This window comes from Euprymna scolopes, chromosome 45, assembly GCF_053919585.1.
Source record: "Euprymna scolopes isolate OS-2025 chromosome 45, ASM5391958v1, whole genome shotgun sequence".
Lineage (NCBI taxonomy): Eukaryota > Metazoa > Mollusca > Cephalopoda > Sepiida > Sepiolidae > Euprymna > Euprymna scolopes.
In genome coordinates, this window is record NC_136526.1 from 56,936,383 (window position 1) to 56,956,311 (window position 19,929).

General features: G+C 31.0%; 1 protein-coding gene across 1 annotated transcript; it reads left to right on the forward strand.

Moving 5' to 3' along the window:
- Positions 1-5,618: 5,618 nt before the first annotated feature.
- LOC145269093 (uncharacterized) lies at positions 5,619-7,335 on the forward strand. Its single transcript, XM_080124684.1, has one exon. It carries the CDS (start codon positions 5,971-5,973, stop codon positions 7,204-7,206), a length of 1,236 nt encoding a protein of 411 aa, XP_079980810.1. The 5' UTR covers positions 5,619-5,970; the 3' UTR covers positions 7,207-7,335.
- Positions 7,336-19,929: the final 12,594 nt, after the last annotated feature.

Consider the following 19,929-nt stretch of genomic DNA (forward strand, 5'->3'; position numbering starts at 1 on the left):
GGTTCTGATTTTGATTAATGAAGTTTATTATGAAAGAAGTTATGATATTTAGAAGTTAAATGTCAAAAAACGACATTATTTTTGCACCAACCTAATATTTTCCTAACATCAACAACAATTATAATAATAATCGTTCAGTTAGGGCTCTATATAAGTATGGGAGTGCTGAAGGAAGTGAGGAATTATCATGAAGCAGGATTTGCTAGTGGAAACTCAGTACAATGTCAACATCAAACATAAGCTGTCCATTGAAGGGGAGGGGCAAATGCTGAACTTAGTCATTTTTTTTAATGTGTCGGTCACTGTGCACTCACGGGGGACCATGCATGCTTCACTTGTTTAAAATGTGGTTTTAAACAAAAACAACAGTATTTACTTAATTTTTATGTCGGAAACAGTAATATATCCAAAAAATTACAAAAACAAAAACGTTATTCTTTTATAACCGGAATCTCATACTAATAACAGCCATTTTTGTTCATATCTCATTTCTGTTTAAACGAGTAGCCAGAATTTAACATAACATTTATAATTGCTTAATTATAATATAACATACATAACATTTATAATTACTTAATTATAATTTAACATATATAATATTTATAATTACTTGATTATAATTTAACATATATAATATTTATAATTACTTAATTATAATTTAACATATATAATATTTATAATTGCTTAATTGTAATTTAACATATATAATATTTATAATTGCTTGAATTTAACATATATAATATTTATAATTACTTGAATTTAACATAATATTTATAATTACTTGAATTTAACATATATAATATTTATAATTACTTGAATTTAACATATATAATATTTATAATTACTTGAATTTAACATATATAATATTTATAATTACTTGAATTTAACATATATAATATTTATAATTACTTGAATTTAACATATATAATACTTATAATTACTTGAATTTAACATATATAATATTTATAATTACTTGAATTTAACATATATAATATTTATAATTACTTGAATTTAACATATATAATATTTATAATTACTGGAATTTAACATATATAATATTTATAATTGCTTGAATTTAACATATATAACATTTATAATTGCTTGAATTTAACATATAATATTTATAATTACTTGAATTTAACATAGATAACATTTATAATTACTTGAATTTAACATATATAATATTTATAATTACTTGAATTTAACATATATAATATTTATAATTACTTGAATTTAACATATATAATATTTATAATTACTTGAATTTAACATATATAATATTTATAATTACTTGAATTTAACATATATAACATTTATAATTATTTGAATTTAACATATATAATATTTATAATTACTTGAATTTAACATATATAACATTTATAATTACTTGAATTTAACATATATAACATTTATAATTACTTGAATTAAATATATATAACATTTATAATTACTTGAATTTAACATATATAATATTTATAATTACTTGAATTTAACATATATAATATTTATAATTACTTGAATTTAACATATATAATATTTATAATTACTTGAATTTAACATATATAACATTTATAATTACTTGAATTTAACATATATAATATTTATAATTACTTGAATTTAACATATATAATATTTATAATTACTTGAATTTAACATATATAATATTTATAATTACTTGAATTTAACATATATAATATTTATAATTACTTGAATTTAACATATAATATTTATAATTACTTGAATTTAACATATATAATATTTATAATTACTTGAATTTAACATATATAATATTTATAATTACTTGAATTTAACATATATAATATTTATAATTACTTGAATTTAACATATATAATATTTATAATTACTTGAATTTAACATAATATTTATAATTACTTGAATTTAACATATATAACATTTATAATTACTTGAATTTAACATATATAATATTTATAATTACTTGAATTTAACATATATAATATTTATAATTAATTGAATTTAACATATATAATATTTATAATTACTTGAATTTAACATATATAATATTTATAATTACTTGAATTTAGCATATATAATATTTATAATTACTTGAATTTAGCATATATAACATTTATAATTACTTGAATTTAACATATATAATATTTATAATTACTTGAATTTAACATATATAATATTTATAATTACTTGAATTTAACATATATAATATTTATAATTACTTGAATTTAACATATATAATATTTATAATTACTTGAATTTAACATATATAATATTTATAATTATTTGAATTTAACATATATAATATTTATAATTACTTGAATTTAACATATATAACATTTATAATTACTTGAATTTAACATATATAACATTTATAATTACTTGAATTTAATATATATAACATTTATAATTACTTGAATTTAACATATATAATATTTATAATTACTTGAATTTAACATATATAATATTTATAATTACTTGAATTTAACATATATAATATTTATAATTACTTGAATTTAACATATATAACATTTATAATTACTTGAATTTAACATATATAATATTTATAATTACTTGAATTTAACATATATAATATTTATAATTACTTGAATTTAACATATATAATATTTATAATTACTTGAATTTAACATATATAATATTTATAATTACTTGAATTTAACATATAATATTTATAATTACTTGAATTTAACATATATAATATTTATAATTACTTGAATTTAACATATATAATATTTATAATTACTTGAATTTAACATATATAATATTTATAATTACTTGAATTTAACATATATAATATTTATAATTACTTGAATTTAACATAATATTTATAATTACTTGAATTTAACATATATAACATTTATAATTACTTGAATTTAACATATATAATATTTATAATTACTTGAATTTAACATATATAATATTTATAATTAATTGAATTTAACATATATAATATTTATAATTACTTGAATTTAACATATATAATATTTATAATTACTTGAATTTAGCATATATAATATTTTTAATTACTTGAATTTAGCATATATAACATTTATAATTACTTGAATTTAACATATATAATATTTATAATTACTTGAATTTAACATATATAATATTTATAATTACTTGAATTTAACATATATAATATTTATAATTACTTGAATTTAACATATATAATATTTATAATTACTTGAATTTAACATATATAATATTTATAATTACTTGAATTTAACATATATAATATTTATAATTACTTGAATTTAACATATATAATATTTATAATTACTTGAATTTAACATATATAATATTTATAATTACTTGAATTTAACATATATAATATTTATAATTACTTGAATTTAACATATATAATATTTATAATTTAATATAATATTTATAATTACTTAATTATAATTTAACATATATAATATTTATAATTTAACATATATAACATTTATAATTACTTAATTATAATTTAACATATATAATATTTATAATTGCTTGAAAATTGTAATATAAATTATTGCACAGTTCTCTATTACAATGGTATCACCTCTAAATAATACTCTATACAGCCTTCGTTGTCTTTATTTTAAGTCTGAAATCTTTTAATTTGTAATGGATTTTGGAATGTGCTCTGATAAACTCGTAACACTTATGCCCTGTTGATGTACATATCCCCGACAAACCCACCTATCAAAAAAATCTCACCCCTTCACTGTTGAGGTCCCTAAAAGCCAGAAAGCTTTCTAATCTAATAGTTTCTTCCCTTGAACAGCTAGACTTTGGAATTCCCTTCCTTCTACCTGCTTCCCTGGCTGTACTGATATGCAGAAGTTTAAGTGTGACATAAATCAACATCTTGTTAATCTTTCCTAGACGTGGTCCCAAATAGTAGCCCCCCCTTACATCCAAGTGGCGATATGCCTTTTTATGGGTAAATTTGAGTAAAAAAATTTACTGTTTATTTTAATAGCCATCTCTTTTTATTTGCGTTCACTTCAAACAAGGCACATCACCACTTGGACGTAAGGGGCTACTATTTGGGGCCATGTTTAGGGGAGATGTGCAAGATGTTGGTTTACATTACATTTAAACTTCTGCATGTCAGTACAGTAAGGGAAGCAGTTAGCAGGAAGGGAATTTTAAAGCATCGCTGTTCGTAAAAATATGTGCTTAATATTAATTCTTTGCTTATTATACACCATTAGCTGTCCTTATTGTAAGTATGAATATATAAAAACCATTGCATGTGTTAATTTTTAATGATGTTTTCATGTGAAATATATTTTAATGCAGATATAATTATGACTTAGAATTTCTTATCTATCATTGCATATTAAATCTTAGTTAATTTTGAATGTAAACTGAATTGATTTTAATGCAAGTGTAATGATTGTAATTCGATATTTCTTTTTAATTCACAGATTACAATTAGTGGGAAATGAATGAAATTAGAATTGAGTAAAATTATATTTTAAAGGAGTACTACTTTAGAAAAAAAACATGGAATTATAAACGAAACCATTATTCTTGTATATTGGTTGTCTTTCGGGAGTAAACAGAGGTGATTTTTAAATGTAGTTAATCTTCATCACAAAAAACTAGTAGCTTCTCTAAATAGAATATTCCTGAATTTTCAGAAAAAAGACAAATTTGAATAGACATTGTGAGTGAACAAAAACTTTTTTTTACTATTTTTTTTTCATGGTGTTGGCAGGAATGTCCAAAATAAAAAATGATACCATTTCAGCGATATCATTTTTTTTTTATGGAACATGTGAAAAATGACAAAATCTGATAACATCCCATAAAAAATTTAAACAAAAATTAAATGTAAGTTTTTATCTTTCAAATACAATAAAACCATCAAAAATTACTATAACACATTTTGGTACAACTATACTATACCAGTAAAATTCGGGGAAAAAATCTATTTCAAAATACAATGGTATCTACTGACATTTTGTGCTAATTTCCACTAAAAGCAATGATTTCTACTTAATTTGCATGTCCGAAGTACTTAATATTACAACACTATAAAAAAAAAATCTCTTTTCTCTTTTGTTCTTGTCAGCATAATCGCGTTGATACACCGGTTCTTATCAGATCACCAACATTAATCAACGTTGAGCCTGGTTAGTACCAGATGGCTGACCATTTGGGGATTCTAGGCATTGTATGTGCTCTCGGCCTATATCGGTATTTGTTTCCAGTCATCCTGTACATACACTTCATTTGCCACTGGTATTTAACAATGTCGTCTTAGTAGAGGTGTGGTTGGAGATTGCACACCTCCTGCCACACACACAAAAAAAATTTCACGTGTAGGCACCCCCTTTGTGGGTATCCATAGTCTGTCAAAAACTGAAGGAGCCCCCACTTGTCGAAAGTTATAATAATTTGAATTATTCTTGTTTATAAAGTAAAAAAATTTGTTGAATAGTAATTCTCGCCTCTTTTTATTTAAAGTATGAATATATAAATCAATTAATCATAACATATTGTTAATTTTTTATGTAAAATATATTGATTTTAATGCAAATGTTATAAGTGTAATTTGATATTTCTTTTTTCATTCACAGATTCCAGTTAAAGTGGAAAATGAATGAAGCCCATGTTCGAAAATTGTGGATTAAAATTTCCATCAATTAAAAACGTATGTATGGACACACACTGGAGGGAAACCCTTTGCTTGTAAAATATGCGCCAGATTTTCAGATTGCTTTGCTATGAGTACTCATATGTTTCTAAAGCACGAAAAGAAGCAACTAACTTGTGAAGTGTGTGGAAAGCAATTCACGACTGCCACTTATGTGAAAAGACACATGCTACAACATAGTGAAGAGAAGCGTTACAGTTTGGTGAACGAAATTGAAACAAAATATTCTTGTGTGGATTAAATGCATTAAATCATAATTAAGACAATAAGATTATATTTAAAAGAAGTCCTAAATAAGAAACATGGAAACAAATTCTGAAGAAAAACGGTATTCTTGTATAAAGTGTGGATTAAAATTTTCATATAAACATCAATTAAAAACGCATGTTCGAACACACAGTGGAGAGAAACCCTTTGCTTGTAAAAAATGCGCATCATCATTTTCAGATTATGCTGATATGAGAACACATATGACACGAAAACATCCTGTGGAGACAACGGAAGTGAAAAGTTATTCTTGCAGTATTTGTGAGCTGAAATTTGCAAAGCATTCTCAGTTAAAACAACATCTTCGAACACACACGGAAGAGGATCGACCGACTTGTCAAGTGTGTAGAAAGCAATTCACTACAGATGGTCATAGAAAAACTCATATGAGAACACATATGAGACTAAAACAGACAACGGAAGTGAAAGTGCAAAGTTATTCTTGTAGCATATGTGATCTGGAATTTACAAAGCGTTCTCAGTTAAAACGACATGCTAAAGCACACACTGAAGAGAAGCCACCAATTTGTCAAGTGTGTGGAAAGCACTTCAGTATGCATGCTTATATGAAAAAACATATGATAAAACACACCGGAGAGAGACCTTATAGTTGTGAGGTTTGTGGCAAAGCATTTTTTGATAAAGCTTGCTTACAAGTGCATATGAGAAAACATACCGGTGAAAAGCCTTATTGCTGCTTAGTATGTGGCGAACGATTTTCACAGTCTTCTTTGTTAACAAGGCATGTCAAATTACACACTGGTGAGAAATCAATTTGCCCAGTTTGTGGTAAGGAATATCGTGACGATTGTGGTGTGCGAAAACATATGCAAAAACACGCGGGAGAGAAATGTTTTAGTTGTCAAGTTTGTGGAAAGCAATTCAGTGCGGATACTTATTTGAAAAAACATATGATAATACACACTGGAGAGAAACGTTATACTTGTGAGGTTTGTGGAAAAGCAGTTTTTGATAAAGCTTATTTACAAGTTCATATGAGAAAACATACCGGTGAAAAGCCGTATTCCTGCTTAGTATGTGGCGAACGATTTTCACAGACTTCTTTGTTAACGTGGCACGTCAAATCACACACTGGTGAGAAATCAATTTGCCCAGTTTGTGGGAAGGCTTTATGTGATGAGGGGAGTATAAGAAGACATATGCGGACACATACAGGAGAGAAACCTTTTAGTTGTCAAGATTGCGGAAAGGAATTTTCCCAACAGTCTAGTGTAAAAAAGCATATGAAAATATGTACGAAGATAAAGTAATAATAAAAATATCCACAATATTTTGCAACGGACTTTGGTTTGGACAAATGTGTCAGAGCTGGGCTGAAGATCCAAGTAAAAAAACATACAGATTGATGGGAAGATCGGCATCAAAAACTTAAAGAGCGAAAACTTTGGCGTAGCCAAAAACAATTCAATTTGGTATGCCCAGATCAGAACAAACAATTGCCTAAGAACATGTACCATCAAAACGAGACTAAACAACCGGCTAAGAATATCTACACCCTGTATCATGAAAAGAAAACTGGCTTAATGGAAACTAAATCTAAAGAAATACTTGGGAACAATTCCTGGAAAACCAAGCTGGCATGAAATACAGATATCAGTCATAAAGGAAACAACGTCTATTCTTTAAAGAGCGAAAACTTGGCATAGACAAAAACAATTCAATTTGGTATGCAAAAACGAGAGCAAACAATTGGCCAAGAATATGTATGCCTTTTATTACCGTAAGATTGGGCGACTTTGATCCATTTTAGACACAACATGCTCCATATTTTTTTAAACAAGGCACACACAAGATTGCTGCTGGTGTTTAAGTATTTAGATGGGGGGGGGTAGGAACAGACAGAGCATGAGACACTTTGGAAAATATTATGTGTTTGGTGGTAGTAGCCCATAATTTTTGGTGGCTGAAGTCACCCCGGCATGGGGTGGCTTTGACCTACCTATATAAAATGTGTTTAGCTTTAAGAGTATCATGCACTGGGGTGAGTTTGGCATACAAACATAGCAAAAAGAGTCTACACACTTATTTTAGTTGGTTTTGAAGGTACCAGAACACTCCATAACTTCAAATTTTGCCAAAAAATTACAAACTTTACTGCGTCATTTCAAATCTTTTTATCGATTCTGCTTACCATCAATAAAGGAACATATTTGAACAGGAATGCAACACTGCTTCTGAATGTAACTAATAGTGATATCTTCACATCAGAACTACGGTACCAGTATTGTACGGTACCAGTATAAACTTCAGAAATGAGAACACAAGAATAATACTGATATTAAAAAAAACAAAAACGTTTTGATTCAGTACAGTTCCGTTTACCGGCTACCGGGTACTGTTGTCTACAGTTCTGGTGGTACCGGTACTTTAAGAATCAACATGATACAGCACCTATGGCACCGTACTGTATGGTACTTTATCAATGGTGATAGTATATGCTGGGTACCAGCAGTAGGTACTGGTATGGTAAGCAATACACCCTTAACTAAAAATGTCAAAGATGTTCTGGCGGTCATTGGGTTTAGAAGGCTCCGACCATCTTCCTTCAGTGTCTGTGTCAGCATCTGTGGATGGAGACCTGTTGCCACTGGTGATATTGTCAGCATAGTCATCATGTCTGCTGTTCCGTGGTGTTGAAGCTGGCCTTGTAGAAATGCTTCTCCCTGGGGGAATGCTCCAGTTTTTTGTTTGGTCTTCCAGTGCTGGTTCCAGGTTTGTGTCCATATCGAAGCCTCTTCAGCTCAGAGACTTCACTGATGCACTCTGAGAAATCGGATGGAATATGTGGAAGGCGTTGAAGAACTTTGTCCTCATCAAACAAAAAAAATCCCACATTTCTTGAAGCCTTTTTGCTTTGTCAGTTCTTTTTCCATGAGTCTCTTCAAGAATTTGGGGAACAAGTCTTTTGAGATGGTGCTTTTAGACTTTGTGGCAGAAGTCGTCTCTATGCCGCCTTCATTGGCGCGAAGAAGGCAACATCGAGTGGTTGACACAAGTGTGTTGCATTTGGTGGAAGGCATATGAAATGAATCTTATTCTCTTCACATTGCTTCAGAATATCTTCACTGAAGTGTGATGACAAGTTATCACCAATGAGGGCCTTTTTTCCTGGTAGCTGCCTGCAGTATAGAAGTGCTACCGTCTGAAACCAATCTTTGAAATAGACGTCGAACCAACCCGATTTTGAACGATTGTACCGGGCCCTGGCTGGTCCACCTTCAGTCCATGTTGACCAGAGATGCTCTGCTTTGTATATAACATACACTGGCAGTGTTTCTCCTGTTGCTGTTCCTGCTAGCATGAGGCTCGTAGAAGTTTTTGTTCAGAATTCTTTCTGGATAGTGAACCCCCCTCTTGAAGATCATTCTTTTCCTGCCAGGATCATCTGTTAGGTTGCTTTCATCATAATTGATGATGTTGGCTGATGGAATTCCTTCAAGACTGGTCTCTAGATCGTCAAAGGTAGTTTGGACTGTTTCCCTGCTAACTTCTGCTCTTTTTCTTGAAATGTTCTGGCACAGACGATTTTTTAATTTTGTCTTTGTGTCTCTTCATGAAGCTGTGGCACCAGTCTTCGCCTGGAAGGTTATCCTTGAAACGTTTGATGTTCTTGCCCTGCCTGTCTAGGTACTGTTTCACCGTCATTCTAAGGTCAGTTGTATCAAAAGGGAACCCCCAATCTGACAACACTACCAAATGCTGAGCAAAGGATTGTTCTTCATCGTGTGAAAGCACTGTCTGACCACCTGACGTTTTGAGCAGTCTATCACCAGATGAAACTCTCAAGTTGTTCTGACGATTTTGGAATATTGTACTCTTCGCATACCTGCCTCGCACTTTGGCCATTATTCAAGTCTGCAACAGAAAAACCTGACCGAAACATACTCATGAATGCGTAGCGGCATATAAACGCTTGTGTAAAACAAATAAAAAGTATATATATACATATATATATATACCAGCAAACCACCCGGCATTGCTTAGTCATAAAATATGTTTAAATATGATTTAATTCATTCCGATTTCATATCTATTATAATTCCCTATTGATTATTATATTGTACCCAATATATAAAAATGATTTCAAAAGATTTTTAAAAATATGACTTTGGTGCTATCGACTAGAATCGAAACCAAAACACATTATTTATTACCATCTGAGCTATGCCTATCAAAAATTTAAAAATTAACGTAATTCCACCTGAAAATGGTACATGCATAGGAGATATACGGTAGTCAATTATGCTTTCTAAATTCAGATTGTTATAATTTCGATCGTTTAGCAGTTACTTTTACTGGCTAAAAACCGAACTGAATTTGTTCCACATGTCCGAATCCCATATATATCAAGTTTCAAGTCTGCAGATTAAAAATTGTCAGAATATTTTGGTAGAAAGTTTTCTGCATGCATAGAGAGATCACTTATCTATCCATCTATCTATCTATCTATCTCTTTCTCTCTCTCTCTCTCTCTCTCTATATATATATATATATATATATATATATATATATATATATATCGAAAACCTCAGGTGGAGTGGAGTTGTAGCATCTCCCTCCTACAACTGGCTTGTACTTTCTTGGCATCTTGCTTTCTGAAACATACAAACAAAAAATCCCTGTTAAGTACAATTACATGTTCTGATACACATTTTCAGTACTGGGGTATCTGAAAAACAAATAAAGATTAAAACACTTAATGTGTGTGTCCCCCCCCCCAAAAGATTAAATGTTGCCAAACTGGTGGCCAAAACCACGCCGCACATGTCGCTACATAGCGGGGTAACTTTGGCCACTCCCCCCCCCTTCCATTGACAGTGTGAACTATCATATTAAATAGCTTATTTTCATGGTGTTTAACATTTTTAAGGCTTAAAGTAATGAGATTTCAACACAAATACAACAAATAAGGTCTTGTACTTACAAAAGTTTGAAGAAGCCAATTTCACAGAATGCTTCTTTGCATCAAGGCAGCCATTTTGTTTTTAAGGCAGCTCTGCAGCAAATATTAACTCCTGCATCCAAATGTGTCTGTGAAATCAGGAAACCATATAAAACATGTAAATTGTGTTTTAAAAATGCAGAGGACTTATAGTATTTGTGCATTTTGTTTTTAATCTTTTTTTTTTTTTTTGATCAAAGTCACCCCGGGTGGCTATAGTCTTACGGTATGAAAAAAGAAAAACAACCAGGATGTAGGGGGAAAACAACCAGGATGTACGGGAAAGTTTGTAGGTCTAATTGTTTGTTAATAAAACCAGCTTTGAGGTCTGGATAAAAAAAGCAGAAACACAAAAGGACGCTATGGATCGATTATATAAAGACTGGCTTCATGAAAAATAAATCTTAATAAATATTTGGGAACAATTCCTGGAAAACCAAGCTGGTATTAAATACAGATATCAGTCATAAAGAGAAGAACGTCTATTTTAAAAAGAACCCTCAAATATAAATTCAGATCATAATGAAATCGTGTTAGATCCAGGACTGATCTTTGAGAACTATCTAAACTAAAATAATAAAAATAAAACAGATAAAGTAACAAAAAAATCTCTTCGAATATTGTTGTAAAGTTTGGCATGGACAAATGTGTCAACTGCTTCCTCAACACCGGGATGAAGATGAAATATAAACATACAGCTTGATGAGGAGAATAGCATCAAATAGCTAAAGAGCAAAAAAACTTGGCATAGACAAAAACAATTCAATCTGGCCCAGATCAGAACAAACAATTGGCTGAGGGGGAAAGTATTTTGGTACCAAGGCCTAAATGTTTATTTATAAAATTATCTTTGATGAAAAAAAGCAGAACAAAAAAAAAGGACGATATGGATCGATTACCAAAGGAAATATGTAATAATGTGTCTCCACGCTATTTTGCCTTGAATTATATAAGATCCAAGTGTTTTGGTACTAAAGTTCGGTTCTTAATTACAAGACAATTCTTGAAGAGGTCGAAAAATATAAGCAAATACACCGAAATATGCATGGAATTTTGGAATATTCATCCCTTAAGCACGAAAACCATGTGTGCCAATATAAAGATATGGAAAAAAATCACATCAATAAGTGAAGATCTTAAGAGGAATCTTCCAGAAATTATCCGAAGACGAATGGAACATAATGATAAAGATGAAACGATTTCAACATAAAAAAAATTTCAGCTTTTAAAATTTTTTTTTATTACATTTTCACCCCAAACAAGGCACATTGTCACTTTGGTGTAGGGGGGCTACTATCAGGAACATAAGTTACTGGGGGTACTATGTAGGGAGTTGGGCAGCAAGATGTCGGTTCAGGTTACACTTGAACTTCTGCATGTCACTTCAGTTGGGTAAACAGGGAGCCATAATGGAATTCCAAAGTCTAGCGTTTCTGTAGAAGAAACTACTGGAGTAGAAAGCTCTCGTACATCTAGGGATCTCAACTGTGTAGGGGTGGGATTTAGCTGCTTGTCGGGTTTGTCGAGGGTATTTACGTCGTGGGTGCACAAGTGCTTGCAGTTCGTCAGAGCATTCACTATTAAAATACTTGTAGAACAGGCAGAGTGACGCAACATTTCGTCGGTGGGACAGAGGCTGCAGCTTAGATGACAGTTCAGGACTCTCTTTTGGACCTTGTCTAGGAGTGAGAGACTAGTATCAGATGCACCAGTCCAAATGTGACAACAATACTTCATACATGGGCGAATGGTGTCCTTATAGAGGTACAGGATACTTTCAGGCGTTTGTAGCTTTCTAGCACAATAGAGAGAAATTGGGTTGGGTAAACAGGGAGCCATAATGGAATTCCAAAGTCTAGTGTTTCAGGAAAAGAATAGAAAGCTCTTCTACATCTAGGGATCTCCACTGTGTAGGGGTGGGGGGTGGGATTTAGCTGCTTGTCAGGTTTGTCAAGGGTATTTACGTCGTGGGTGCACAAGTCCTTGCAGTTCGTCAGAGCTTTCACTATTAAAATACTTGAAGAACAGGCAGAGTGACGCAACATTTCGTCGGTGGGACAGAAGGGGCAGCTTAGATGACAGTTTAGGACCTATCAGGTTGGAGACTCTCTTTTTGACCTTGTCTAGGAGCGAGAGACTAGTAGCAGATGCACCAGCCCGAATGTGACAACAATACTTCATACATGGGCGAATGGTGTCCTTATAGAGGTACAGGATACTTTTGTGCGTTTGTAGCTTTCTAGCACGATAGAGAGAGCCTACCTTCTTTGCAGCGGTCCTGGCAATGCTCTCAATGTAATTGTTTCATGTACCCTGTGTGTCTATAATAATAAAGCATGCTAGAACACAGACTTACAACGCCTACTGGAGAGAACTTGAATGCCTACTTGACACTGTCCTCGAGTGTGTAAGATTTCTCTGGCACGAGGATACTTTTCTCTATAAGTAAACCATAACCAAATATTCAAAATAAGATCTCCTCACGATGGCTAACTCACATTAATTTTTACAAATGACATTTTGCTATAAAAATATAATATTGGAGGAACATCTTCCAGCAATTTGAAATCATAACAGACTAGAAAAAATAAAGATTTGTGAAGTGTGTGGGAAAACATGTTCAACCAGTTAAAGTTTAAAGACTAACACGCTGACACACAATGCATGCGAAGGGTGTGGCATCTTCAACTTATTCTGAAACTAAGGAGCACCTGCAAACTCCGACAAAAGAGCAAGTTTGTTTGTAAAGAGGGGGGCAAAGCATTTGCAAACAATCGTGATGTACCATCAAACATGCGAACAAACTGGAGAGAAAACTTGAATACCTACTGGAGAAAACTTGAATGCCTACTAGACACTGTCCTCGAGTGTCTAAGTCTCTCTGTACAGGGGTTTGTCAGAACAACCGGGCATGAGGATAATTTTTCCATAGAAGTAAACCCTGACGAAATATTCAACATCACATAGTATTTGCTGCCCAAATAAGATCTCCTCACGATGGCTAACTCACATTAATTTTTACAGGGAATGGTACACCTCCTAGTGATGTTACCTCAAGTAATAGCATGAAGCTGGATACTCCACCAGACTAGATAAATTCTAGTTCTGGAATCCATTAATTTTTACAGGGAATGGTACACCTCCTAGTGATGTTACCTCAAGTAATAGCATGAAGCTGGATACTCCACCAGACTAGATAAATTCTAGTTCTGGAATCCAGTAAGACCAAGAGATCAACATGAAAGATATACTACAACATATAAAAATGATTAATTGGGAGAGGAAAATTGTTTTCAATTTCTTTACTAACTCAGTGTTTGAGAGATAAAGAACTTTAATGGAACATTTGAATATCAATGTATCTCATATAGACTTCAAGTGTTAGTCTCAGGTTGTGGGTCCCTTGATTTCTGAGAACTTTGACAGAAGTAATATAAAACAAGAAAGGTAAAAGAACAATAAAACTCTCTGAGGCCGTTGTCAAAAGATGAACATTCGGAGGAGATAGCTTTTTTTTTCTTTTACTTTTTTCTTAGAATTTATTTTGAGATCCAACTCACTGTAACATATATTGAGCGAGTTTTTAACGGTATTTTGTATAATTTTTTTTAATTTTTAACTCCTTTTCCCAAACTTACTATGTTCAACAGAGAGTTCGACGCCATTTTTACTTTTCCAATACATCAGTAAACGCTGTATGTTTTTCGAACTGAATAAAAATGTTACATTAAATAAAAACACTAAAAGATTTTTCAGTTAGGTAGAAAAGTAACTTATCTTGCATTTGATAACATTTATTTCTTATATATTTGTTATTTTTAACAACTTTTCGAATCTACGTGTATAGTAATACAAACCCAAATATTCTAATATCTGTGGATCTCATACAGAGACCAAGTGGAGTGGGGCTCTAAATACGAGAACACTTTCTCTCTCTTTCTATCTGTCTTACTCTCTCTCTCTCTTCATGTCAAACTATCTCTCTCCTTTTCTCTCTCTCAAAATGTTAGCTTTTTACATTTACCTTTCTATTACAAAACACCAACTCATATTCAACTCAAGTCAAATGAAACAAAGAGAACTAGAATTTATTTTGAGATCCAACACTAATGAGGCAGGTTAAATTACAGAATTGAGAGGGAAAGAAATAATAAATACCAACGTCTTATTTATGACATGAAAAAAAAAAAAATTGGAATCTTAAGATCACTATCATTGCAGTTATTACTGGACTCATGAAAAAGAATTTAAACAACTACCTAGCAAATATACTTGGTGAACCAAGTGCAATTGAGATTTTTTTTTTAAATTACACTTCAAAGGACTGTCAGAATCTTCAAAAGAATGATTGGCATCCTGTAGGATGCTCTATCTACAGCTTTAACAAACTGATCAGAAAATCTTTTAAAAGTAAGAAACAAAACCCATATTTGTTAAGTGTCACTCAGTATTTTCACTTTTTTTCAGTATTTTCATTTTTTTTTTTCAGTATTTTCATTTTTTTTCAGTATTTTCACATTTTTTTTTCAGTATTTTCATTTTTTTTTTCAGTATTTTCATTTTTTTTTCAGTATTTTCACATTTTTTTTTCAGTATTTTCATTTTTTTCAGTATTTTCTTTTTTTTTTCAGTATTTTCACATTTTTTTTCAGTATTTTCACATTTTTTTTTCAGTATTTTCATTTTTTTCAGTATTTTCATTTTTTTTTCAGTATTTTCATTTTTTTTTCAGTATTTTCATTTTTTTTCAGTATTTTCATTTTTTTTCAGTATTTTCATTTTTTTTCAGTATTTTCATTTTTTTTCAGTATTTTCATTTTTTTTTCAGTATTTTCATTTTTTTTTTTCAGTATTTTCATTTTTTTTTTCAGTATTTTCATTTTTTTCAGTATTTTCAAAAAAACGAAAATACTGAAAAAAATTCAGGATTTTCATTTTTTTTCAGTATTTTCGTTTTTTTCAGTATTTTCGTTTTTTTCAGTATTTTCATTTTTTTTTCAGTATTTTCATTTTTTTTCAGTATTTTCATTTTTTTTCAGTATTTTCATTTTTTTTCAGTATTTTCATATTTTTTTCAGTATTTTCATTTTTTTTCAGTATTTTCATTTTTTTTTCAGTATTTTCATTTTTTTTTCAGTATTTTCAGTTTTTTTCAGTATTTTCATTTTTTTTTCAGTATTATCATTTTTTTTCAGTATTTTCATTTTTTTTCAGTATTTTCATTTTTTTCAGTATTTTCATTTTTTTTTCAGTATTTTCATTTTTTTTTCAGTATTTTCATTTTTTTTTCAGTATTTTCATTTTTTTTCGGTATTTTCATTTTTTTTTCAGTATTTTCATTTTTTTCAGTATTTTCATTTTTATTTTCAGTATTTTCATTTTTTTTTTCAGTATTCTCATTTTTTTGTTTTTTCAGTATTTTCAATTTTTTTTCAGTATTTTCATTTTTTTTTTTTCAGTATTTTCATTTTTTTTTTCAGTATTTTCATTTTTTTTTCAGTATTTTCATTCATGCATTGTTCTTTTACTCATGTTTACCCCTAACAAGGCATTTGAACATAAGGGTCTACTATTTGGGACCAAGCCTAGGAAAAATTAACAAGATGTTGATTTACATTACATTTAAACTTCTGCAGCATATCAGTACAGTCAGGGAAGTAGGATGATGATGCCTCCGTTCAGTCTCGAAAGACAAAGGATACCCCTGTAGGGGCAGTTGCACGTGTAATTGTGAGGCAAGGGTCGTGCAATCCCCAACCACACCTCACTGTTTGGGTCCAGTGGCAAGGAGAAGACCAAGACGACTGGAAACAATGCCGAGATAAGCGGAGAGCACATACAGCACCTGGAAGTCCCAAATAGTCACCCATTTAGTACTGACCAGGCTCAACATTGCTTAACTTCAGTGATCCAGCGGGAACCAGTGTGTCAACATGATTATGCCGTATATGGGAAGCAGGAAGGGAATTCCAAAGTCTAGTTGTTAGAGGGAAGAAACTACTAGATTAGAAAGCTTTCTGGCATTTAGTGAAGGGGTGAGATTTTGTTGCTAAGTGGGTTTATCTGGGATATGTATGTCGAGGGGGCACAAGTGCAACAAGTTCATCAGAACATATTCCATAAAAATATTTGTAAAACAGTCAGAGAGGCAACATTATGGTGGTGGGACAGGGTTGGTGCCTAATTGATAAAGTGGAACCTATTAGGTTGAAAACTTTTTTTGGACCCTATCAAAGAAAGATAGACGACTAGCAGATGCGCCAGCCCAGATGTGGCAACAATACTCAATGCCTGCGCAAATTTTTTTTTTTTTTTTTACATGGGGGTCACCACTTATCAAGGCCCAGAGGCCACTCAGGGATAAGGGTTATTGCGTGTACAGTAATCAATGAGATAGTATTGTAGTAATCATTAGTATTGGAGATTTGATAGAGTGTCTTACTTAAGGGGGTGGTTTGTCAGGAATTTGTTTACGTTGGATTTGAAGACATCCAAGTTGTAGTCAGGTGGGAAACAGGCGAATGGAAGAGAGTTCCACAATCGTGCACTTCTGAGAAAGAAGCTCTGCTCATGGAATCTACGTTTGGATTTAGGCACAGATAAAGAGTGGGGAAAATTATTGACAGTAGTTTCAGCCAGACGGGTGTTTCTCGTGAAAGATTGGCGAGGGGGGACGAGAGATTGGAGCTCAGACGAACACATGCCATGGAAATAACGATAAAACAAAGACAAGCTCGCAACATCTCTTCTGTTGGAGAAAGGCTGCAGGGAAGAGAAAAGGGCATCCCCACCAGGCCACAAAGTTTATTTTGTACTCTGTCAAGGCAGGATAGGCTGTTTTTAGCAGCTCCTGCCCAGATGTGGCTGCAGTACTCCATCCTTGGACATACTTGGCTTTTATACAGATAGAGAATTGCATCAGTAGTGAGATATCTTCTGGAGCGGTAGAAGGATTCCACCATTTTCCCAGCGTCCCTGGCAACAGATTTGATGTACATGTTCCATTTTAGATCAGGAGTAAAGATCAAACCCAGAAGCTTGTCAAAACATGGAGCCTCCCCAAGACGAGAGCCATCCATTTCAATTGATGCTAGATGGGGATCAGAGCATTGATGTAAAAATAGACACTTGGTTTTGGATGCATTAAAAATGACCAGCCACCTCTTCCCCCATTGTACCATATGCTTAAGATTAGAGGAGAGAGAATTAGAGAGAACTTTGTCATTTACGGCCTTTGATGTGTTGCCATAGATGATGGTGCTATCAGCATAGATGTTAACGAATGATTTAAGTATGTGTTTTTGGAAATCATTGATGTAGATCAGGAAGAGAGTTGGGCCCAGGATGGACCCCTGAGGGACTCCAGCATTAATACTGTGGGCCTCTGATTTCTGCCCATCAACCACTACTCTTATGGACCTATCAGAGAGAAATGATTTAATAATTGAGAAATTTTCAGTAATACTGTAGCTGGAATCTTGTGAAGTTGGCCCATATGCCATACCTTATCAAAGGCCTTTGATATGTCAAGAGCAATTGCCCTGGAAAGGAAACCTTTGTCAAGAGATTCACTAATCCTATGTGATATAACCGTTAGCACATCTGCTGTAGATCTTGCAGAGCGGAAACCATATTGCATGTCACTAAGAAGGTTGTTTCTGTTGAGGTGGTTGACTACTTCTTTATTTAATATAGATTTCAACAACTTACTCATGACACACAGAAGCACTTCTCCTTAAGGCAACGCTTAAACAGTTTTGTAAGTATGGGGGCAAGTTCTGGTTGGAGCTTTTTCAGCACTATAACTGGAATGCCGTCAGGGCCAGTTGCTTTACTGGAATCAAGGTCCTTGATAAGCTTGCCAACCTCACGCACAGATATTTGTATGTTGCATAGCGTGTTGTCTGTTATAGGAGGAAATACAGGGAGTTGATGGCCATTGTCGCATAGGGTAGAATTAGCTTCAAAGTTCTTGGCAAATAGTCTAGCCTTGTTTGATGCTGACGAGATGACCTCAGGTCCATTGATGATAGCTGGGATAGAACGCACGCTTCTGTTCAAGATCCTGTTTGCTATTTGCAAGAACTGGTGGGAACCAAGCCGCTGCTCAGCTACTTTGGATTAAACAGACTGAGCATATAGCTCTCTTGCATTTTTTATTACTCTTTTACAGTCGTTGCTGGCAGTCCTGAAAGCAGATTTAATCTCAGTACGTCTATTACCCGGCCACCGAGGCTAGTAAACAATAAAACATAAGCTTTTAATTTTTAGATTTTTTTAATTATTGGTATATATTTAATTTTTAGATTTTTGTTATTATTGGTATATATTTAATTTTTAGATTTTTGTCATTATTGGTATATATTTGATTTTTAGATTTTTGTAATTATTGGTATATATTTAATTTTTAGATTTTTGTTATTATTGGTATATATTTAATTTTTAGATTTTTGTTATTATTGGTATATATTTAATTTTTAGATTTTTGTAATTATTGGTATATATTTAATTTTTAGATTTTTGTTATTATTGGTATATATTTAATTTTTAGATTTTTGTAATTATTGGTATATATTTAATTTTTAGATTTTTGTTATTATTGGTATATATTTAATTTTTAGATTTTTGTCATTATTGGTATATATTTAATTTTTAGATTTTTGTAATTATTGGTATATATTTAATTTTTAGATTTTTGTAATTATTGGTATATTGATTTTTAGATTTTTGTAATTATTGGTATATATTAAATTTTTAGATTTTTGTAATTATTGGTATATATTTAATTTTTAGATTTTTGTAATTATTTGTATATATTTTATTTTAAGATTTTTGTAATTATTGGTATATATTTAATTTTTAGATTTTTATAATTATTGGTATATATTAAATTTTAAGATTTTTATAATAATTGGTATATATTTGATTTTTAGATTTTTATAATTATTGGTATATATTTGATTTTTAGACTTTTGTAATTATTGGTATATATTTGATTTTTAGACTTTTGTAATTATTGGTACATATTTCA

Coding starts and splice junctions, on each gene's coding strand:
- LOC145269093 (XM_080124684.1), top strand. CDS start 5,971: ATGGAAACAAATTCTGAAGAAAAACGGTATTCTTGTATAAAGTGTGGA.